We start from the raw sequence: 25,577 nt of genomic DNA, 5'->3' as shown, positions 1-25,577 counted from the left end.
ATCTCCTACTTTAAACAATTGTTATTTATGAGAGGCAGTCTTATCATATTGTTCTTTGTTCTTAACCTTAGCTTGTTTGAGTATTGATTTAGCTAATTCGTAACTGTTCTGAAGCTTCTGCTTTAGTCTTGAGATAATCATCATATGAGTAATTTATGTCGGTTGTTTTTTCTGTAATATACCAGGGATGTTAGTCATCTGGCCAGACATCAACTCGTGTGGTGTATAATTAGTCACTGAATGCGGGGTTGAATTGTAAGCAAAAGCAGCGTATAGCAACCAGACATCGCAGTCCAATTGGTTTTCAGACACATAATGCCTCAGATATTCAGCAAGGTATCTATGAACTCTTTCCACGAAGTTGGTATGAGGATGGAATGCACTAGAATGTAGTTTCTTGATTTAGAACATGAGACACATTTTCTTGAAGGTATCGCTCATAAAATTTGTACCCTGATCGGTTAGCCTGGTTTGGGGTACGCCGAAAACACAAACGAATTTCTTAACAAACGCTTCAGCTACGGTTTTGGCATCTTGTTGCTGTAGGGGAAAGATTACTAAGTATTTGGATAGTTCGTCTTGGCATGTTAAGATGTATTTATTTCCGAGAGAACTCTCAGGAAAGGGCCCTACGATATCTAAAGCGCATTTTTCAACAACTACGTCAGGAGTGGTTGTGACAACCATCGGAAGTTTGACATTAGGCTGGGTGAGTTTCTTTTGACACGATTCATATTCTTGATATTCTCTTCAACGTCGATGTTTAGTCTTTTCCATGATTTCGGATCTATATTATTCTATTTTAAGTATGTTTTAATTTTGTCTATAGTTCGATGGACCTTGGTGTCCACCGGTAGGAAGGTTGTGAAACTCTTTAAGAATCCTATCTTTTGTTTTTTCATCAAGGGGAGAAGGTTGTCCTTCTGGACCTAAATAAGCAATACGACTCAATGCATCAGCATTGGTGTTGCGGACACCTGCTTTATAAACAATTTTGTAATTATATATTCCTCTAATTTAATTCTCCATCTTAAAAGTCGGCTACTAGGGTTTTTTACACTAACCACCCAAAGAAAAGGTTTGTGATCAGTCACAAAGGTTGTTTCTTTTCCAAAGATGTAGGAACGGAATAGTTTGGCTGTCCAAACTACCGCAAGTAATTCACACTCGGTTGTGGAGTAATTTCTTTCAGCACTATCGAGGGTACGGCTAGCATAAGAGATTGGTTTGTCCTGGCCAATCTGGCCCTGAGACAAGATGGCTCCAATCGCGACTTCTGAGGCGTCACAGGTAATGATGAAGGGACGGCTTATGTCAGGATATTGAAGGAGAAGAGGTGATGTCAATTTCTCCCTCAAAGTTTGAAAAGCTAGTTCTTGCTTGATTCCCAAATTGAATGGAACGTCTTTCATCAAAAAGGTGAGAGGTTTGGTTATGTTGCTATAACTCTCGATAAATCTACGATAGTAAGAACTTAATCCTAAAAATCCACGAAATTGTTTGACATTCTTCGGGTGAGGAAAATGTAACACTTTCTCAATTAAGCGGGGGTCTGGTTTCAGACCTTGATCTGTTATTTGATGTCCTAAGTACGTTACTTTCTGAGGAATTTACACTTATCAGGCTGAAGTTTGAGGTTGTAAGTTTAAAACCTATCAAATACAAGTTTCAATCGCGACATATGTTCCTTTAAATCTCTACTATATATACAACAATCGTCCAAATACGAAAAATACTTTAATCCTTGTAATCCGGATAAAACAATATTCATCATTCGCTGAAAAGTTGGGGGGCACCGCATAATCCAAAACTCGGTTATGTTTGTAATGACCCTATGGGATACTGAAGGCGGTCTTACTGCGGTTTTCAGGTCTAATTCTAATTTGTTGGTACGAACTGGCTAAGTCCAAGGTCGTAAAGTACTTAGTTTGCCCTAACTGATCTAAAATCTCAGTAATATTCGATAAAGGAAAGCTATCTCCAATTGTAATCTGGTTTAGTCTACGAAAATCTAAACATGTATGAATCTTAGGTTTCCCTGATGCATCCGTCTTTTTCGGCACTATGAATATCGGAAAATTCCAAGGACTCTTACTTGGGGAAATTATACCTTCATCTAACATTGTGTCGATTTGATTGGGTATTTCTGCTTTATGTACTTGAGGAATGCGGTACGGTTTCTGGGTTACAACGGTACCTCGTTTGTCTGGATGAATAGGGATGCTATGTTCAATCACATCAGTATACGAGAGCTTGTCTCCCCCTAGGTAAACCAAATCATGATATTCCTCACAATGCGATAATATTAAAGCTTTCTCTTCAGTATTCAAATGATCTAATCGCAAGTTTTTCCTAAGTAATATTAAACGCGATTTTAACTCTCCAATTTGATTTACATTATCAGATTTGTTCAATACATAAACACTAAGACAATTCGTCATGGTGTCTACTGGTTCAAAATCTATAGAAACCGGATGAATTTGTACCTCTACTTCATTTTCAGTCAAATTCAAAATACTAGTGACACATTTGTTATTCGACGCTTTCAGTATAGAGTCAGGCAGGAAAACACCATCCTCCCAAAGTACGTTTTGACAAAAACCCTTTTCTATTATTCTCAGTCTTAATTTCAATTAGTTTTCCGGTACGTGCAAGGGCTTTAACTCGAGTGCCTACATCTACTTTGAATTCAGCTTGTCCGTCATATGAAATCACACAATTATGTTTGAGAAGAAAGTCTCTACCTATTATACCGGCTACATTAGGAGGTAATAAGTCACTACGCACTTCATGAAAAGTACGGGTCACTCAATTCTCACCTATTTCTAATCTAACATCTAATGTATAATCTGTCAGGAAAGTAAATGTACACCTCTCTTTGAGTCTGGCATTCCTGCGCTCCTTCCATGAAGAGTATGAGAATTAAATTAATCAAATGTTTACTGAGGGACAAGAAGAAAAGTCTAATCTGAATAACACATTGCAGAGGGGCACAAGCTGTGAATACGAATAGTGCATAGTGTAAATGAAGGACGACATCGAAAGAGAAAGCCAGAAATAACTCCTAAAGGGAGAAAAAGAGTAAAAATTGTCGAAGTGGGAACATAAAACACAAATACAGCAAATACACTGACAACTAAAGGTTCAGCAAGCCATGATGTTGGTGTAGTGATTAAGGTGCTTGTTAAGAAATGGAAAGGACGGCAGATCGAATACCCTGCAAGGAAACTTTTAAAAATTTTTGTTAATAATACATACAGCTCATGAGAGATCTTAAAAGAGGTCGTATTTAGTCTTTCGTAGCAATTATTATTGGTAATGTTTAGTACTGATAATATTTTGTCTGCGTATTGCTTTTATTCTTGTCTTCATTTCGAAAGAAAGTATATCCGAACAAATACCACCAAAATTCCTCTTATTTTGAATGTAAACGCCATTTGCAATTTGTAAAGAATAAGAATTGAACGTTCCGACGTAGCTGAAAAATGTAAAAAAATGAAGGTGGAGGGGTTCGAAACCTATACTCATGGTTATTAAAAATGCAATCACTACATGCCTTAAACCTCTCGACCACGTTTCTACGTTGAGTAGTAAGAGGCTTGTGTTTATATTAGGATGTTTAATACGTTTTGCAAAAAGCACGGTTTAGCTCTGCCACACCATAGGAGCGAGAAGGGAGAAGGGTGCTAGGCACTTTTTCTCTCTCCTGTGGGTCTCTCTCTATCTGCATATATATATATATATATATATATATATATATATATATATATATATATATATATAACGCCATTTGTGAATGTCATATCCACCGTAATTTTCATTGGATTGAGAGCAAACTTGACACAAACATTAATTGTTGAAATACCTTGATGAGTTCGTTAGCCAGAATAATCAGATGAAAATGTTCAAAATGGCGGCCCTTCAAACTCTTAAAATGTTCCAATTGAAATATATTTCGCCTATAAATAAGTATTCACAATATTTGAGTGACTTTTCCTCTTTTAGTGAAATATTTGTGTGCAGGAACTTCTTCTCTTTTATTGAAATATTGGACCCTATTAATCACCTAAAGAAGGTTCACGCCCTTTCGCTACGGACAGGCTTTCATTTTTGAAAGGGGGATATTTTCCTATCGGAACAAGATGATTGTTAGTGATGATATGAAGTTACACATTGAAAGTGAAGTAACTTGTATAACGTGTTATTTGAAACAATAATATAATAAATATGCTTTCCCCTAACACAGAGAACTGTAAATCATGTATTTCGAGTTTGGGAGCGTGAATGGCGAGGAGTGTTATTTGATTTGCTTTTTAGTAACACATTGCATTGTAAATAGTGGTAGGCACATTAGTGGTAAGTATAATAATAGTAATCAAATTATTATTATTATTAATATTATTATTATCATATTATTATTATTATTAATAATAATAATAATAGGTGTTTTTGTGGCAACGCAATATCTTCCTCAATTTTTCATCAAACGTAATGATTGAAACGCTATATCTCCCTTACAATCAAAATATTAGCAATTTATATCGAGAGAACGGAAAATGGTATAGTGATGGGAGCAACGTTGGACAGTATGCACACATAGTACTCAGAAAAATAAGCGATTTCAATGCACAAAGAACGAAGAGGCATTGTCATGGGGAGTCATGGGGTCACAGCAGAGTCCTCTTTAGGCAAAATGTCAATAACCTATATTGAGAGAACAGGAGGTGATAGTGGGATGGGACCAACGTTGGACACCGTGGACCCATAAGGCGCATCGAAAAAATTATAGGGGGCGCCAGACAGCCGTACTTATTTCCACATGATAATATAAAATTCTGTTGTGCGAAATATACGCACGAGTTAGCTAGTAATATTTCATAATATTATTATTATTATAAACAGCGTCTTTTCATTATGTGTGCGTGTTTGACATGAAATGGAAGAGAAGATCCATCATTCGTAGAAAGAATAAAAATAGACAGATACTTTAACTCTGAAGGACGACGAAAAATACGAAAAGAGTGACTATCTGTAGCAAAAAGAAAGAAAAGTTTCTCTCAAACGGATAACAAATCAAACCAAGATAGATTCGAACTCGGGTGGACGGCGCAAAAAGCCAATGCTTTGTACAATCACCCACTGTGTCGTTAGGGATTACAAGTACTGCATTAACAGCTATCACTTCCGTGCGTTGTATACTATGATCATATGTTACTTCTTTGATGGAAGTCGGCAATGAAGTTCTTACATGTAGTAGTTAAACCTACATGCTATGTAATACATGAGGTATTTAGACCTACATGCTTTTCATACAATGTAATAAGAGGGTCATGCTGGGAATAAGAAAAAGAGCATTCCTTAGACAAAACGGAAACTATTATTGGCATCAGAAGTATTTATCTACGAGGCATGCGCAGTAATATAATTCAGAATAATTACTGTTTAGCTCAGTAAACGAAGAAATGGGTATAGAAAGCAAACATGTCGGGTCAACGAGATCGACCAGAGTTGACAGAGACGGAAGCAAATGTGTAGTAATACAACAACTTGATTAAATAGATAATTCGTTCTGTATTCTGTAGTAGATCATATCACAACTTTACGGGAGAGCATAGAAAGACTTACTAACCCTATCATATAGAAATCTTTACTAACTCGATCATATAGACACAAATGGATGTAACTGAATACTATAACTTGGATTTAACGAATGCCGTTAAGACATTCAGTGGTTAGCAGGGTTGTGTAAGACACAAAACAAATCTTCATACCTCAGCTTCCAGTAGCTAAATACATGCAATTTCTGGTTAGATACTGAACTGCTGTCGGATTTTAATACATAACGTATTGCAGGATACAAAATGCTTTGCAATACTTCTTTGTTTGTAGACAGCTATTAGTTTAGTGTTCTGGAAGGTTGTGTGTAAACTAGGGATAGCCAATTCCGGAATTTTTACTTTCCGGACTCCCGAAAGTAAACCCGGACAGATTCCGGAATTCGAAAAAACCCGATTTTGAAAAAATTCCGTAATTTGGAAAAATCCGGAATTTAGGAATTTCTGATTTCGTAAACTTTTCGAAATTCGGAAAAATCCAGAATTTTTCGGAATTCCTGGATCATTCTCAATTTCGGAATTTACTAACTTCGGGATTCTTTCCGAGTTCCGGAATTTTTCTGAATTCTGGAATTTTACCGAATTCCATAATTTTCCGAAGTCCGGGAAGTAAAACTTCCGCTTCCAAAAAATGAATTTCTGTTGGTTAATCTGTAACATGGCGGACATAAGTCTTTGACCAGGTAATGGCTACTGCTTTGAAACAAATGCAAAATATGAGAATTAAATCTGTCTATCTGTAGTTTCGTGTGGAGAAAAAACAAACTTGTGAACCAAAGGTTTAAGGACAATTCAAGTTATAAATATAAAGTTTGGCGAAGATTATTCGTAAAAGAAATACGAAAGACGTTTTCAATCGAAGAAATATAACATAGAACTTTGCAAGCGGAGACAAAGAAACCTAACGTAACCAGACTAAAGACGAATCGTTTACTACGTAGAGATCACGGTTCAGTGATCCAGATGCTTGTTCGAATCCACGTCCCACATTTTTTCAACTTTAGGATTTTTGATGGCGATTGATCGGCGATGACATACGTTTTATTATATTCAGATATTTGAATACTCGGATGTTTCAATACTTGAAGTATCAAATCTTCAGAAATAATAATAGTAATAATAATAAAGTAATAATAATTATTATTATCTCGTCGAAGATTAAAAGCTAGGAGCTAATTATCACTCCGGTCATACCAGTACAAGCAGAAACGTACATTTGGAAAAAAATATTTCGGTTTTGTTTAATGTTACCCACGAGACAAGGAATTTCTCATCTCGTTTCTAAAACAAACAAAATAACATGAGAATGAACATTTTACATTCGAGACAGGACAAGGCTAACTCAAATTATCGTCTCGCTTTGGAGATGAGAATCGAGACGAGACAAAAAGTATCCTAAACATTTCCCGTCTTGTCTCGGTTCCCGAAATAGTGTATGTCCATTCTTTAAGTAACAATTGCTGTGTAGACTGAATCTCATAGGCTATTTCGTTACATTGTATTTCAGAGCCCATTGAATTATGGTCTGTGTAGGTATTTTTGTAGCAAAGTTTTTATATTTACCTCTGTATATCCTAATAATTAGTTTATTATATACCTTACTGTTGAGTGACATTCAGTTATTTTTATTACATTTATTTTCCTTAAAACATACAGTAGAATACTTTCTACATGAAAGTTTAGTGGAATGCTCTAGTTTAAATTTTTGGTAGTTGCAGAGGTGTGTCTTGAAAGTACGGAACCCTTTCCCCGAAAACTCTACTTTTAAGTAAGTTTTGCCAAATTTTAGGGCAAGTTTAAAACTTTTAATACCATTATTATTATTATTATTATTTCTATTCTTATTATTCTTATTCTTATTATTATTATATCAACACCGTGTATAATCTTGCGGTTTGTATCTGAATAGTAAAAGCTAATTGACTGTCGATCTCGGTCGTCGAGAAGTCTTCAGGAGGCGAGGACATCAGTCACGTTCTGGTTTGAATTCCGAAGGCGTAAGTATTCGGGCTCGAGCCAAAAATTGTTAAAAGTTATAGGCTTCAGCCTATCATGTTCAAAACAGCTGGGACCGGTTTAGGGTTCTCAACGGCTCGAGTGGCTCGGCCTACAGCTCATTCACTACCGAACCGGATCGAGAATTGAGCCAACAGCTCACCCAACCGAGCCGATTTGAGCCATCGCCTTAGTTGAGCTGAATCGAACAGTGCCGATGGACTAGTTTCAACTTAGCTGGTTCGAACTGGTTCATATGAGCTGAGTAGGTGACCCTCCCAACCGAGAAAGCTCGAGTCATTGGATCAATTGGACCGAGCCGACTCGAGCTGTTCGCTGAGTTGAAACGAGCCGATCCGGTTGATGTCACTACCCGGGATGGTCTTCTGCTTGGGCTCAAGAATTCGACTGTGCAGGTCTCAGGCTTGATTTTAAGAACTACAGTATATACTTATATTGGCGTTCACGACATTTGAGGCTGTCTCGTAATAAAACTCTTGTCCTCTCGTTTTCTAGACGAGACGAGATATACTAAAATATCCCCACGAGATGCACTAAAATTATGAGACGAGATGCACCCCTGTCATGAGCAACACTAAAAGTATTCCACATTACTGCTCACATTTCTCATGGCTTTCGCTTTTCAGTCTAATCAGGCCATTATTTCAAAACGAGCTGAACGAACAAGCGAGCCATTATCAAACTCGACTCAACTCGAAACTTGACCTCGAAAACAGGGACTTGGCTCGGAACTCAAATCAAGAAAATTATCTTTGACTTGACTCGAATTGTATTCGAGTCGAGTCGAATTTTGGCTCGACTCGTGCTCATCCCTATTCGTAATTGTATTTTATGTTTCCACTTCAACAATTTCTACTCTTTTTTCTCCGTTTACCTGCTGTTTCTGTCTTTCTCTTTCGGTGTCGTCCTTTATTTACACCACGCACTATTCTTATTCTCAGCTTGTGACCCGCTTCAATGTCTTATTCAGTTTAGGCTTTTCTCCTTACCTTGACTGCACATGTGATTAATTTAATTCTCACTTTCCGCGCAGGACCGATGCAAAATTATTATTATTATTATTATTATTATTATTATTATTATTATTATTATTATTATTATTATTATTATTATTATTATTATTATTATTATTATTATTATACTATTGAACTTGCACGGCGATATTACTGTATAATATGATATCATTTCTGTAATTTTTCTTCATTGTATGTTATTTAGTTTATTAATGGGCACTAAATTGTTTCCACATCATCGAATAAATTAACTTCGGCATGCACTTTGGTGGAAATATCATTACAGCTACATTGCCGGTTCGTCCAAACATCAGGGCTGAACTTAGAAATATTTAGCTTATGATGTTGCATGAGAGGATAATATAGGGGTGAAGTGCTGGGCCTCTGAGTAATACAGTTAATCAATATAGCTTCAAATCCTTTTCAAGTTATTTTATTTTCAAAGCAATTGTGAAGAATCAAGAGTGACTTCTTATACTAAATTAGCAATCCTTAAGAAAGTCGACGGAAACACTTGTATCATGATAGAGACGATTTACGCATGTTGATTGGGAAAGGCAAGGGAATTACTAGTACATTCGAACCACTTCGTTCATCTACAGTATGCATTTTTTAATTTACCGTTCCAAGGAAAAAGCACTACACCATCTGTTAAACTAACTTTGGCTAGCGCAATTGGTAGAGTGTGATTGTCTCTATAATAGGCACATTTCTGAAGACGTTTGCCTATTTAGAGACTCACATGTGTGAAATTCGGAAAAATTTCGTTTTATCGATAACCGCCCCCTGATTCATACCCCTGATTAGATATACTTGCTTCCTCATTTCCATTGTATCACTTCTCTAATAAATGTCAGTGGAACTTTTACCTCGTTTTCACTTAACATCTCAAACGGGTGATACGCTCTCTTTAACCACCTCTCACGTGCTGTATGCATTATTAAAAATCATTCTACTTGTAGTGGATTCAAACTTACTTCCTTTTGTATTTTCAATCTAGCGTCTTAGCCACTACATTCCTGCGCTGTAACCATCTAGAATATGAGAATTAAATCAATACAGAGAAAGCGGAGAAAAAGAAAGTAGAAATTGTCGAAGTGGGAACATAAAATACAAATGCGGACATATATTCAGACAACTAAAGGTTTACCAAGCAACGATCTTCGTGTAGTGGTTAAGTCGCTAGATTTCAAACCCAAATGACGGCGGTTCGAATTGCTCCAATGTATATATATATATATATATATATATATATATATATATATATATATATAGAGAGAGAGAGAGAGAGAGAGGTTTTTTTAAAAAATAATGCATACAGCACATGAGATGTGGTGAAAGAGAGCGTATTAGCCGTTTAATACGTTAAGTGAAAAAGAGTTAAAAATTTCGGTGAAATTTATTAGAGAAGTGAAACACTGAAAGCGAGGAAGCAGGTATATTTAATCAGGGGTATGTATCAGAGGATGGTAATCTCAAAAACAGCAAATTTTCCCGAATTTCGCACATGTGAGTCTCTACGATAGGCAAATCTCTCCAGAAATGTGCCTATTGCAGAGACCATCTTGCCAGATATGCAGTAAAATTTCTATGCAATTTTGCTCTTTTGCCTATCATCACCTCTGAGACGGAAAGAGAGAGAGAAAAAGAGAGATATGTTCCCGGAACTGAGAGTGAAGTGCTTCCATTCAAATCAATGAAATGACAAATAGACGCTTACATAATGAGAAAGCGGAATACAAACAACTATAAAACATCAAAGTGATAATTGCAAGCATTATCACCTAAGGTTCCGAAACCGTGAGGGTCAATGAAATATGATCCGATGTCGGACGTCGAGAAATAATTTGATAATGAAATAAAAACAGAACTTTAGAAAATAAATTATTATGATACACTAGACACAACATGATTGCCTGTTTCTTCCCCTCATGTTAAATTGTCTCATTTTAGCGATGCGGGACGAAGCCTGTGTCTCGTCTCGTGGCTATCCCAGTGTCATCTCGTGTTTTCGAAACGAGAAAAAATTGTTATCTCGTCTCCTTTCGTCTAATTTTCTCTCGTATACCTCATAATGTAACGAAGTTTTCAAGTTAGAATTGATAGTCGGACAAGAAAGGGCTATGGAATGTTTTCGAGACATGTAAAACGCGATGATTCCAGACAAGTACATGTCACTTCTCGTCTCGGAAAACGAGACGAGACAGACGCTTTGTCCCGTCTCGTCTCGGATTTAACAAAGCCTATATTGTCGCGCACATGCTGAATTGGAAACCTCTCACCAGAGTTGAAGTGGGTGACCCACTGTGACCCACCATAAACCAGCGATCCACCATAACCTACAGACTCACTACAACCCACCGACACACTCTGGTTAGTGCATTGTATATAGCATGCTCTGAACAGTGGTGAATTTGTCTACATTTTAGTTTTAGGGTCTCTTCTTTGTTTTTTTCTTTTTTTCGCATTTGTTTCTATTTACTTATCTGAGATGACTATACAGGAAAAAGCAGACTTTGTTAAGTGAACTTTCGCGAGATAGTAGTGCATATTTAAAGTGTTAATATTACAAACTGGGAGAGCGCAGTAGCCAGAAATAGCCTAGAGAATGCGTCTTAAAGTTTCGACTCGCCGTATTTATGATACGATGACTAAAATTACCAAGTAACGGTGTGGCAGAGTGTGGAGCATTCACGATTCACGCGTAAAAGATCGCGAGTTCGATTCCCGCTCGAGTCAACTTGTTTTTGCTTTTACCACTAAAGTAGTCATTTATAACTACAAGTAAAATATTAATTCACCATATGTTTAAAATGCATGAAACAATAGTAATTTTTAATCAGTTGTAAAACTTTTCAATGTTTCATGTGATCTAGATACAAATATAACCTATTTCATTAAGTCGTTAAATAAAAAAGTTCTTGACGATTCGTGTCTATATTTGTGGACAGAGTGCGAACTGCAAGGGGGATAATTCGGAAATCTCCTTTGGCTATAGCATACATCCAGTATTCCCTAGCGGATTTCCCCCTCATCCCCCTTGCGATTCGCAGACTGTCCACAGATATAGACACGAAACTTCGGACACAGCGACTGTGGTAATCGTAATAGCGCTAGTGATATCAATATATTTATGAAATATGTTATATTTTGTATCTAGTTCACATAAAACATTGAAAAGTTTTACAACTGATTTGAAAATTCTTATCCTTTAGAATATATAAACATATAGTGAATTAATATTTTACTTGTAGTTACAAATGAATACTTTATTGGTAAAGAGCAAAAACAAGTCGATTCGAGCGGGAATCGAACGCTGGACCCTTTACACGTGAGTCGTACACTGTCCACACTTTCCCACACCGCCACTTGATAATTCTAGGCGTCGTATCATATATACGGCGAGTCGACACTTTAAGACGCTTTTTCTAGGTTATTTCTGGCTATTGCGCTCTCCCAGTTTACATGTGCACTACTACCTCGCGAAAGATGGGCCCGAAGTTTATATAACAAAGTCTGCTTTTTTTCTTGTTAGATATACTCAACTCAGGTAAGTAAATAGAAAGAAATGCAAAGGAAGAAGAAAAAGGAGATCCTAAAAGTAAAATCTAGACAAATTCACCACTGTTCAGAGGGTGCTATATACAATGCACTAAGCAGTGTGTCGGTGGGTCGTAGTGGGTATGTAGATTATGGCGGGTTGCTGGTTTATGGTGGGTAACAGTGGATGGTAGGTTGCAGTGGGTCACGTCCTGTTAACCCACGGCTCACGATCTACTTCATCTCTGGTGAGAGGCTTCCAATTCAGCATGGGCGAGACAATATAGGTTTTGGTAAATCCGAGACAAAGCGTCTGTCTCGTCTCGTTTTCCGAGACGAGACATAACAGGTCCTTGTCTGGACTCGTCGCGTTTTAAATGTCTTGAAGGCATTCCTTATGCTTCTCTTGTCCGATTATCAATTCTAACTTGTAAATTTCGTTACATTTCGAAGCCGCTTGGCTTCCAATTTTACGTCTATTATTATGAGGTTTACGAAAGAAAATTAGACGAAAGGTGACTAGATAACAATTTGTCTCGTTTCGGAAACACGAGATAACACCCGGATAGCCACGAGACCAGTGGCGAATCTAGAAGGTAAAAACTGGAGGGGGGCTTCCTGAATTTAGACTATCATAAGTATATCATGACCTTAATATACATTTTCAAAACTATATAAATAATAGCTTAAATTATTGTCGTCAATGTGAAAGTGGGGTACCTAGGCCCCGAGCTAAATGCGCCACTACACAAGGCGAGACAGTTTTTTTCTCGCCTCTCTAAAACGAGACATTTTCACATGACGAGACGCGCATCATAACCATTCCTTTTATAAAATTCTGTTTTCATTTCATTATCAAATTATTTCTCGAAATCCGACCTCGGATCATCTTTTTTCATTGACCGTCATTGCTTCCTTCACTAACTTGTGTTCATAATTGTAATTTTTTTAAAAAAAATAATTCTATTTTCTAGTTTCCATTCCACGGTCAGTCTACGGTTTTCATTCTACTACTTGTGAAGTGGAATTAACATATGATAGGTTATAATTGGTTGTGAATGTTTGTTATGTGTCTAATTGTTTGAAACCAGTTATATTTAGAAAATCGATATTATGTGGGATTATATACAGTCATCTCTCACTACTTAACTGTCTATGTATTGTATATCTATAAGTGTAGTGTTCTACGTTTCCCTTCGTAGAAAAAGTTGTTTGAAGGCTCTGGATGTAACTTTGATGGAAAGTTAGAACTACAGAAAGTGTGGAAAGAGGGATCTTTTCTTTTTTCTCTTGAAATGTCTGTAATGCGTTGCTTGTTCCGTTCACTGTATCGCTATCTGTCCTCGCTGCTTCCTTCAGGCATTATTCAGCGTCCCTCGGTGGCTAGCCTCTGCTTAGCAAAACTCACGAGTGTAATATGCATGACACACTTGTAACGTAGTGTTTTAATAACTTTGCTTTGTCGTTAACAAATATAGTGCTTTTGCTGTCTTGAATACGAATAAAACTGGTTGTGGAAAAAAATAACTGAATACGAATCTGCTAAAAGTCTACTTATATAGTTTAATATTGTAGTCTGAATATGGTCCCTCAACCCAAAACTTGTGATTGTTGCACAGGACACATTTGGGGAGAGGGGGAGTTGTGTAAGTCACAATATTTTGGTATTCGGGATATTAGTGGTATATTGTTCGGATCTTGGAACCTTAGGTGATAACGCTTGCGATTATTACTTTGTTGTTTAAACGCTGTTTTTATTCGGCATTCTTATTACGTAAGCGTCTATTTGTCACCTCGTTGATTTCAATGGAAGCACCACATTATGAGTTCTTGGAGCATCTCTCTCTTTCTCTCTCTCTTGTGTCTCTTCGCCTAAGAGGTGATGATCGGCGAAAGTGCAAAAGTGCGTAGAAATTGTATGGCATTTCTGACATGATGGTCTCTGGAATACGCACATTTCTGAAGAAATTTGATTATCGTAGAGACCCACATGGGCGAAATTCGGGAAAATTTCTAGCTTTTCCGGTCACCACCCTCTGATATAACCCCTGATTAAGTATACTTGATTCCTCATTTTCATTGTTTCACTTCTCTAATAAATTTCCCCAAAATTTTTAACTCGTTTTCACTTAACATACGAAACGGGTAATACGCTCTCTTTTACCACCTTTCATGTGCTGTATAGATTATTAAATATATATATATATATATATATATATATATATATATATATATATACTACTTGGAGCCGAATCGAACCGCCATTCTTTGGATTTGTAATCTAGCGCGTTACCCAGTACACCAAGATCGTTGCTTGGTAAACGCTTAGTTGTTGGCATATTTGCTGTATTTGTATTTTATGTTCCCACTTCGACCATTTTTACTCTTTCTTCTCTGTTTAGCAGCTGTTTCTGGCTTTCTCTTTCGGTGTCGCCATTTATTTACACTATGCACTATTGGTATTCACAGCTTGTGCCCCTCTGCAATGTCTTATTCAGATTAGACGTTTCTTCTTGTCCCTCAGTAAACATTTGATTGATTTAATTCCCATACTCTCCATGGATGGAGCGCAGGAATGCCAGACTCAGAAAAACAAGTGTACATTTACTTTCCTGACAGACTATACCTAAAGTATGGGCATGAAAATTATCGATTCCATGCACTGGAGTGGATTCACATCTATGAATCTTTTTCAACATCGACTCACGTAAATAGCTATACTTGATGAGCGGACGATCTGAGCCTGAATCTAATAACATCTCATAGTTTTTATTCAATCCATCATTCGTGCTTTTATTTTACCCTTTTCGTCAATTATACACTTGGTAGAACATTGGCACAGTTGGTCGTAACGTCCAATCGTATCAGACGTAACAGAATTCCTGTCAACGCGATCAGATTGCTGAGGTGGTTTCACCTTCGTACAACTACTACTTGTTTGTTCTGAGGAACAAAGGAAAATCTTCTTAACGCTATCACTTTGATTTTTACTAGACCAACACGTTTTACTATTTTTCGTTTTGAAGAGCTATGTTTCGATAAAAAAAAAATAAAGATTTATTCTGACTACAAGTTTGTGGCTTGGTGACTTGTTCAGCACGACATTTATCTCTTAAATTACATTCATGCGTGTCAATGACGGGATGACGACGCGGCGTAACAGCTTTCGGTTTAGGTCGAGAAGGTTTGCGCGGTGTACGGCGCTGACGACAGACATACGCTGGGCGACGCGGAGAAGGAATACGCACTGGGCGATGCTGAGTGCGACGCGGAGAAAGGCTATGTGATAGGTGACGCTGAGTGCGAAGCGGAGAATGAGTACACGCTGGGTGATGACACTGAGGATGGCGCGGAGAAGGACTTCGCGCTGGGCAACGCTGAGTGCGACGCGGAGTACGGCTACGCGTTTTGCGACACTGTGAACTACGCGGAGAAGAACTGCGCGTTTGGCGGTGATGAGAACAACGCGGAGAATGGCTTCGCGTTTGGCAGCGCTGAGAAATGTTGTTCTTTCTGGTACAAACATGGATCCGTTTCTTAACACAAGTATGGATACGTTTCATACAACAACGTAAAGTACACCAAGAATTGGAATCCTCAATTGTATTACTACTTTCACTACAATGTTTATCACGCTCATCTTCATGAGAATCTACTGAATGTTCACAATCTTCTAAACAATGAACCTTTTTGTAAAAATTTAGTCCTATCGTTACGAGAACGCGAAGAGTTATGGGAATCTCTGGGTTTACTTTCGAACTCTTGTTATGGGTAAATTTCATATTTCCTTTCTTTTCTGGCTTATCACGACTATGATTTGAAAAAGTTGCCGTATCTTCATTTCTGGATTCTAATGGCTTTCATTTCTGAGGCAAAATGTGCAACTCTTCATCTAGAGCGAAATCAACTAATTGCGCAAATTCATCTTCTGTATTTTACCACGAATTACTGTTTGAATGCGGGGATCGCTTATTCCCTGGACAAAAGATGCTTTTGTCAAATGATCAACGAATGCGTGAGAACCGGCTCTGTTTCACGACAGATTTTTGAAGCAGCAGCTTTCAGATCAGCTCGAATTACATCTACTTTGCTAGCCCATGAGCTAATACTCTCATTTTTGCCTTGCCTGGCAGAAAACAATAAACAAGCATAATAATCAATGGATCTATGTGTAGCATAATTCTCTTCTAAAATCTCCTTAACTGCCTCCCAAGAATTCGTGTTCAATCTGACTAAAATACGATTTCTAGGTTCTTCTAAATTTTTCGCCTTAATAAACTTCAACAATATAGGCTTGTCACGGGGGTTAACTAACCCTAAAGCAATTTTACATCTATCAATAAATTGTCTTAACTTAGAACGATCTCCTGTAAGACGCGCTATACACTACGAGATCAATCCTAGGAAATATATTAGAATTTATCTTCGGAAAAATGTAATGACATATCTTGTAGGAAACCCTACCATTTTTGTGCCATACACGTGAAGAGTTTTCCTTTCTGACCGAATGACGTTTATCAACATTGTGAAATAGTTCTATTTAATAAAAGTACAAAGTTGGATAATTATTGTGCTAACCACACTGCACATCCCACTGATATTAATACCAGGCTCTATATTATTAAATTGGATACCTCTAAAAAAAAAAAGAAGAAAAAAGAAAATACATAATTTCAGAAGGGTGCTGGTATACTTTTGGCGCACCACATTTTAGAAGATTTACAAATAAAATTTAATACTTTGCATGAAAAGACATATTTATAAGGATCAAATTTCTGCGAGCAACATAATTAAATACAAAGTAGGCCCTAATACATCTGTATTTTATGTTTGCAATTGTAGGATTACTAGTGTAAAATCATTATAAATGTTTTAACGACGGATAAAATAGGTGAGATACAATGTTTAGCAGAAAGGGTCCAGCTAATTTTTCTAAGAAACGTTACAATTTCGGTAGTTTCTATTTACATTAGTTTAGTTTAGATTAGTTCAGGTTATGTTACGTTAGATTATATTAGTATATGGCTCCAGCTAATTTTCAGAAAGTGATAGAATTTCGCTTACTTCTATTAATATTAGGTTAGTTTAACTTAGTTAATTTCATTAGGTTAGAATTGGTTAGGTTGTCTTAGGTCTAAGTACTTGCATCTTCCATTTCTCCCGTAAATTTTGTATGTTTTACCTACTTCTGGACCACATCTGCGAAACATTTACCTAAGTGAGTGCATATCAAAGATGACCGGTGATACTATTTTCCACTGCCGGTGTATTTCTGCATAGTTTACAGAAGCTATAGTTTATGTTTACAAGTAGAGCGCTACTACCACGATACCATGACAATTGCCATTCTAACTCGTATCATTGCCAAACCTGCTCGTTTTCAGTACATTCACTGACGCGCCTGCTTCCTTTGCTCGCACCCCCTGACAGACGCTCGGCGCCGACTTCGCCCTGCCTGACTCGGTTATATAGCATTCATACTTTCCAGACGCCACCTAGCAGAACTTGGTTTGAGTTTTTTTCAATATAGTTATTATACTATATATCCGACTCCGTATTTGTACGCAACTCGTAAAAGAATTTTAGTTTATCAACAATTGCTTTTGATGGTCCCCATGAGGGATTTTATCTATGCTATGTGAATAATTTTCATGTCCATCAATGCAAATCATTTAGGAAACAGTGACAAATTATAATTTTTCAACAATTATTTCGTGTGGTACACCTAAAGTAAACCTGCATGGTCACAAGTTGTGTTTTCACTTGTTTTGTTTTCACTTTCTCTCACCTGACGTCGCTTAAATCGAAATCTTAGGAATTTTCTTTCCGAAATAGAGCGTGCTCTAAACAAGAGAAATCTCATAGGATCGTTCAGAACACAGGGAATGACATGCAATCTGATGCCATACACGTTGAGATTTTGACTCTAGGACAAATCGTAAGAGATTTCCTAGCATCTATCCTATAGTGTATAGCCCGCTTAAATGGTTCTATAATAACTTGAATCGCCTTAGAAACTTTAACATATTCTGGTTGTTCTGAATTACCGTCGGCTTCCGCCATGTTTATAAAATCAAATACACGAGCCTACGTGGAAACAACAAATTAAACAAATGAACCTCTTGGATTTTTGCGAAAACTCGTAGGTTTTAGCAACAATGGTTTCCCAGAGGAATGTGTTACTAAAATCTATCTCTAAAACTAAATTCACGATGGCTTTATCATCTGTATGTGGCTTTTAAAATGTTTAATTTTCCAACACTAATATGCACTGCACCTAATAAACACTAATACCACTTAATGAACTGGATTCACTAATGTGCGTGTGGCGTGACGCAGTGGCGGCGATTGGACGTTAAAAGTGGGGGGCAAGATACGATCTGAATATTTGTATATCAATGTTAGTTTTCCTGGTTGTTTCTAACACTTTGTCGAAAGGTTGTATAACTAATAGGATACTATCTTTTTCAGTTAAAATACCGTACATCGTGTTTCATTTAATTAAGTAAATTGACAAGAGCAACGCACATTAGGTACTAACCCTTGATTCCTTGCTCATGAACATCAAAAATTGTGTGATGAGATTATTTAATAACATATTTGCAAAACAAATAAGTCGAAAGGATAATATTAATCATACTAATGAATAATGAGGCTTGTTTTGTAGAAGTTACATTGAAACTGGGGATTAATAAACAACTTACATTTTTAATTCCACACTTGCCATTAAAGTATGACATTACTTTTAGAAAATGAAAGACAGTAAATACCACAAGCATATGCTACGACGCAATTGTAATATTAATTCCTTTGAATTGCAATTAAAACGCAATTCCCGTACCTGTCTTAACTCCACTGGAAGACAAATAACCAATACCCACTTACGCAACGACAAATATTATATGGTACTATTTTTTTTATAAACCAGTAATATATGCAAAAACTTTACATTTCCAAATTAAACTATATACATTAACCATTTTAAATTATGGCTTTTTAAAGGTAAATTATTGAATTTCATTCAATCAGCTACAGCATCATCCCTATTTATCCTAGGATCATGGTCAGTGCCTCATTCTCTTCAGAATAGAACAACCTTTCAGACGGTTCGATTTACGTTTTCCTATCATGTCCCTAAGGCTGGAAATTTTGAGGGAAATATGGATTTTTTCTGATTTTTCTCAAACTTTGATCCCCTCTGGACCCCCTATGTTAACGCACAAATCTCAAAATCAACTGAAAAATTTGAAAGGGTGTACTAAATGTGTATAAAAAATTTCAAGCTTCTATCTTGAAAACTAAGTGAGGGAAAATGTTTACCAATGTGCTAAGAACATTCCCACAATACCCCAGATGACCCAGATGTAATATAAAGTTTCCTGAGACATCCCTATTTATCCTAGGATCATTGTTCGTACATCATTCCCTTCAGAATAGAACGTACTTTCAAATGGTACCACTAACATGTCTCCATCTTGTACCTGAGGTGGGAAAATCATGAAAAAATGGATTATTTGTTTAAAAAATATTCCTTCTTTGTACTTTTTTGCCCCTCTGTACCCCCTGTTTTAACGCAGAGATCCGAAACAAATCTGAAAAATACTAAAGGGTGTACTAAATGTGTGTGCAAAATTTAAACCTTCGAGGTGCAAAAATAAGCCCGCCAAAAATAATATCTCTACAATACTCCAGATTCTTGTATAAAAAAGATATCATGCAAAAATTCCCTTCGACATCCCTATTTATACTAGGATCATGGTTCGTACATCATTCTTTATAGAACAGAACAGCCTTTCAAACGGTACCACTCACATGTCTCTATCATGTATCTGAGGAGGTAAAATCGCGAAAAAAGAGATCTTTGTTAACCCTTAATGGCACTACGCTTTTCTTATCGTAGTTTGCACTTTCCGGGCCTGCGAGGCCCACGTACACTGTTGTATGAACATATGAACATAATTTAGTGGAGATCGTTCTGAATGTGTAACAAACTGACATTTATTTTGTATAATATGTTCAGTTGTATACAGCAATATAATTCGTAAATTATATAAAGAGCACAATATAAAGTATAAACTAAAATTAGTATTTCGAAAACGAAAAAGTGCAAATTTTCACGTTACATATACGCTTTAAAATATTATAATGCGTATATTTAACGTGAGAAGTTTTAAGTTTATTGTTCACAATATACATTATTTGTTTATTTGTCTCACTGGTACCTTGAAATATTTCTGCACATAATGCATATTTCATATATTGCCCACACACAACAAACATATTATTCTGATTTTGCAGCATACCACATTGAATATTTTGTCTCTAAAACTAGTGCACAAGTGGCATTGTTTCCTTTTCTTTTCTCCAGGTCTTGCTGGCTTATCGTTTTCAATCTTGATACCACATCTTAATAAATTCTCTTACAAAGTGGAGGACTCAGCTTTTCTCAACATTAGAGGTGTAATCAAATCATAAGCCAGCTCCTTGATGAAAATCCTTCGCTTATGCTACTTCTGGATATTCCAATACGGATTATGATATTTGAAAACAAGACAAGAGTTTGGTATTGCTACTTCTAACATATTCATGAAAAAGGCCATCCTCAAGTCTGTCTTTTACACGAATATTCTCGCAATTTTTGATCCATAAATTCGACCCCTCCTTTACTTTCATTGTAGTACTTGATAATGTCCTGCTTCCTTTTTAGGCGATTACCACCGGTTATCGAATCATGGTGCATGTTGCTAATGAGCAGGCACGTAGCCAAGGGGTGGGTCCGGGGGGTCCGGACCCCCCCTTCGGGCCCAAAAATTAAAAAAATAATGAAGGATGCAAAAAACAAACGAGGAAAAGAAGAAGCAGCGAGCAAGCGTTTCGTTACTCTTTCTTCTGAGTAGCTTTGTGTGTGCAAACGGGGGCTCAAGTTTAAAATGGATAGGTCTATTATTGTAACGGAGCATTCCGAATTCCATCTAGCTCCATGTTAATCCTATGGGCTACAAATGACGATCGATAAACCGGTTCGATCAGATAGACTCTCAGGTAGAACTTAAGAAATGCTCACAATCAGCAATAATGTGAGTCTGGCCACATAGATTCCAGTTACACTTATTAAAGAAATTTTCAGTTTCGCGGCAAATGAATCCATTTTATAGAATGTCTTTACTGCCGAAAGAGATCTCGTTACTGTCCTTGGCGGTATTAAACGAAGATAAGAAAAAGAAAACAAGAAGAACCAGTTCCAATGACCTCAAAGACTGTCTTTTTTAATATGTTTTTATATTCTTTTACTCGAGATTTCTCCATAGTTTGTTATTAAAATACTTACTAACGTATTCTCATTTTATTGTCCTAACAAACCAATATGGGTACGTTGCCAGCAAAATAGTTCAGACTGATCGAGCTCCTGGTGTGTAACCACAGTATATCATATCACGCCCCCCCTCAATATATGTTACCAGTAAAATAATTTAGAATGATCGAGCCCCTAGTGTCATAACCACAGTATTTTGTCACGGACCTCCCCCTATTACAAAATCCTGGCTACGTGCCTGTAATGAGAATCACTTTTGTTGTATTGGGAACGTAACTGACCATTGATACATCATTACTAAAAGCAAATTCGGAAGAATAAACATTTCTCTTATCACTAGGTCTCCTGATGGCAGAGATGCTCCTGTTATTATTTCTAACTGTTCCAACTATTGTTATGTTTCTTGTAAGAAGGTATTCTGCTAAAGGAATACTTGTGAAATAATTGTCTGTTATGTTACATTTTTGACATTGATTAAGGCTAGACACGAAACGCTTGGCAACTTCTGCTGCAAGACCTCTTTGAACTGGTTCAACAATTTTTCTATCACAATACAAATACACGTCAAAAGCGTAGCTAGATATAGCATCGTACATCCAAAAAACTTTCAATCCATTATTAGGCATTGTATTGAATAATAGGACATCTACCTCTAAATGGAATCAACTGTTCGTCAACTGTTAACGATTCGACGGTAGGCTGATTTGAATTCAATACATTTAAATCTGTTGACAGACATTGTAGCGTTGTAATAGGGTTCGAGTTGGAATTTTGAAACAGTTTTCTGACGAATACATTCCAATTGTTCTCGACGCCAGCAAAAAGTAGAAGTTCTAAGAACCCTAATATTTCTTCTTTGTCGACTTCTCTCCATTTATTTGGGACCTTAGTTGCTGCTCGTCTTCCTTGCAAATTAGACCACAACACAATTTCCTCCAAAATGTCATGTGTAATGAACTAATCAAACGCAGCGCGAGGTGAATCAGCAAATGTTCCCTACCGTGGTCCAGGAGCTGTGAGATCTAGTCTGAGATTGTTTGCCCAGAGAACGTGACCAAGAACGTCGGTCTTTTGAATGTAATTCTGCATTTACAATATTCGATGTTCTGTTACTTCCCTCTGTATCAGAGTCATTTTAATTGGCACTTTCACTTGTATCATTTTCACTGTGTATTTTCTATATGACAATCCATATTATTAAGAACATTCGAATCCTCACCATCACTATCTTCAAGACTGATCAACCAGAGACAAGTATTATTTTCGTCCGCTTCATCTAACATCTTCTTCTAACAATACGCGTCTAATATTTTCACCTTCTGATAGACTAGTTATACTTACAAGTAACAGTAATGAATAACACGTATTGAATAGACCTACACCAAACTTGTGCAGTAACATTACATATCGAAAGAGAGATAGAATGGCATCAAAAATGTTTTAAAAATCTTAGCAGGACCTATTTTCAAACATACTAAAGGTGTAAATAAAAATAATATATTTGCTTCCTGAATATTAGAGTATTATAATACCAAAAAAAAATATATATATATATATACAAACTATGAAAGAAATGTAAGAGCCATCTATTTGACACAAGTAAAACAATAATTTATATTTACTTCAATATTTTGAAGGAAACAAGTGAGAAAGACAGAACATGTATATGGCATAATGAATAATATTAATTAGGGCCTACAAGGCCCGGATTGTGCACAATTGGGGTATATAAAGAAAATGCCTTTACGTTTCAAAACTTAAAACTGCAAAATTGAAATGATATCACCGTAACAGCATTGAATGTTCAACTCATGATGTCAGAAAGACTTAGCCTCATACATAAATATTTATATAACTTAGAGCAGGAAATAGTACCTTCCGGGCCTCTCAGGTCCAGATTGTGCCAATAAGGGTTAAAAAGATAACTTTTTTTTTACCTTTTTGCCCCTCTGGATCCCCCTGTTTTACCGCAGAAATCTGAAAAGAATGTGGAAAATATTAAGGGGTGCACTGAAATTGTGTGAAAAATTTCAATCTTCTAGGTGCAAACGTAAGCTCTGCAAAAAGTAATAAAAAAGTCATAACAAAAAATATTTTAGGTTAAGACGTCATCACACTACATCTCGACGCAGAAAGGCGTGAAAGGATATGTAACGTGTTCTACAGTGCTTCCAGGCTCGAGAAAAAACAAAAGTAAAAAGCTTTTTTGGTACTTTTCAAATCGAATAATAAAGATTCTAGCCTATCACAGAAAAATAGATGATATAATTTAAAAGAGTTTCAAAAAAGTGGAGGCCAACTGCCCCCTCTTTCCCCCATAATCGCCGCCCATGGCGTCACGAACAGTGAGAAGGATGTTTTGCTGATTGATGGCCAGTCAAACAACAAAAGCGTCCTTTTCCCTTTTTCGCTACCGCCAAGGAGGATGGAATGAAAGTTAAACAGATGGGAAAACTTTCAGTACACAATAAATTTCACACATGCTAAATGCTCATGCACATAACACAATTCACTAAAAACAACTTATGATGGTATCAAAGTTTACGCCCTCACGATTGTTGCAGATATCCTAGGGTTATTGAAATATCCTAGGGTTGTTCAAGATTTCACACTAAGCTGACACCGAATTTATGTGGCGGGCCGGCGGTATACGTATGCGTAGACCGCCACCCACACAAGAGAGTTTAGTAATTAACCAAAATACTCCTAATTGGTCAAAAAAGTTTCTGCAGAATCACCAATTATAACACGAGCGGCAAAGTTATACTGGAACAGGAACAGGAACCAATCTGAAGATTCTAGTTAAGAAGGTAGCGTTGGCCTCGGCCAAGACTTAACTTCTAATAGAGAACGGTGGAATTCGTTATCTCGACGAAAACTTGATAGTTACCAAGCCTTTGGGATATCACTTGAAAGTAAAACTCAGAAATAAAGTTCCTTGCAGTAAGCTTGCAGTTTATTGTTCCTAATGATATTACAAGTCCACGAGCTGGGGCCCTAAGTGTAACTATGTGTTTATAGAAAGAGTTTATAACTTACGTGACTGGTTCAAATCGATAAATACTTGTACAGAGAAACAGTCACAAGATTAAACAAAACTTCACTAGATTGGGAGGGCACGAGTCAGTCCTAGTAGAAGGATAGATGCACAGGTGTAACTATTTGATCGTACCGGTATGCTTTAGGCCAGCTAGGCAATGAACCTAGAGTCTGTCAAAGCACACATCAAATAGCGAAGCTTACCAGAGAAGTTTTAGGTGTACAGGTGTTACTATTTGATCGTACCTGTGTGCTTTAGGGCCAGCTAGGCAATGAACCTAGAGTCTGTCAAAACACACATCAAATAGGGGAGTGACAGAACTTCGACCGTCTACTTCCTAAGCTCGCCAGCAGTTTCTGGGCGCACAGGTCCCGGCTGGAGCTAAGCTTTCAGAAGTAGATTGCCAAGTTCAAACGACGTAACTTTGACCGTCAGTTTCCTAAGCCGACCAGCAATTATGGCCAGACCCCTGGCTGTCGTCAAGCTTTCAGAAACAGAGTGCCAAGTTAGCCACAAGGTATGTATGGTAACCAAGAGAGTAGGGAGACCTCCGGAGAAGCCGACAGAGTGAGAGGCAGTGACGGCAAGGACAACTTCGAGCTTACTCGAAGATCTTGAGCTAAGTCGTGCTTAAAACATTGCGGACTCTAGATAGCACGCCTTTGAGAGGCCAGGATAGGGACGTTGTCCGACGATCGACCCAAAAACACGAGCTTTTAAGGGGGTTCGATCGGCGTAGCGGACGGCACCAATTTACGTTTCGGGTCCAGGATTGTGTCGTGTGCAGACATTGCACTCGGACCGTGAGGTCAGAGGTTGGACATGCGTGGTAGTCCGAAAGTTACGTGGGGAGGAACCCAAGAGTAGCCAGTAGCGTGAAAAGAAAGCTGATTGGTGTGCGCACGACAGTAAAAGCAAAGTCAGCTGAGAAAAGTGCTTCTCCGTGGGGCGGAGAAAATAACGATTGGAACTCGTCATACTCCTAACACCAAGATTGGTTTACAATAGGGTGCCTGGGCGGCGATAAATGAGCAGAGAAG

General features: G+C 37.2%; 1 protein-coding gene across 1 annotated transcript in view; it reads right to left on the bottom strand.

Annotated features, from left to right (window-relative positions):
* Positions 1 to 23,362: 23,362 nt before the first annotated feature.
* The window catches only part of LOC145676036 (uncharacterized), a 37,819-nt gene continuing 35,604 nt past the window's right edge, over positions 23,363 to 25,577 (bottom strand). Inside the window, exon 3 of the mRNA XM_081746890.1 lies at positions 23,363 to 23,474. Coding sequence (XP_081603016.1) covers positions 23,462 to 23,474 — 13 coding nt within the window. The 3' untranslated portion in view covers positions 23,363 to 23,461. The remainder of the gene's footprint in view (positions 23,475 to 25,577) is intronic.

Source organism: Thermobia domestica, chromosome 18 (assembly GCF_964235325.1).
Source record: "Thermobia domestica chromosome 18, izTheDome1.hap1.1, whole genome shotgun sequence".
Lineage (NCBI taxonomy): Eukaryota > Metazoa > Arthropoda > Insecta > Zygentoma > Lepismatidae > Thermobia > Thermobia domestica.
This window is presented reverse-complemented; position numbering and strand designations above follow the sequence as displayed.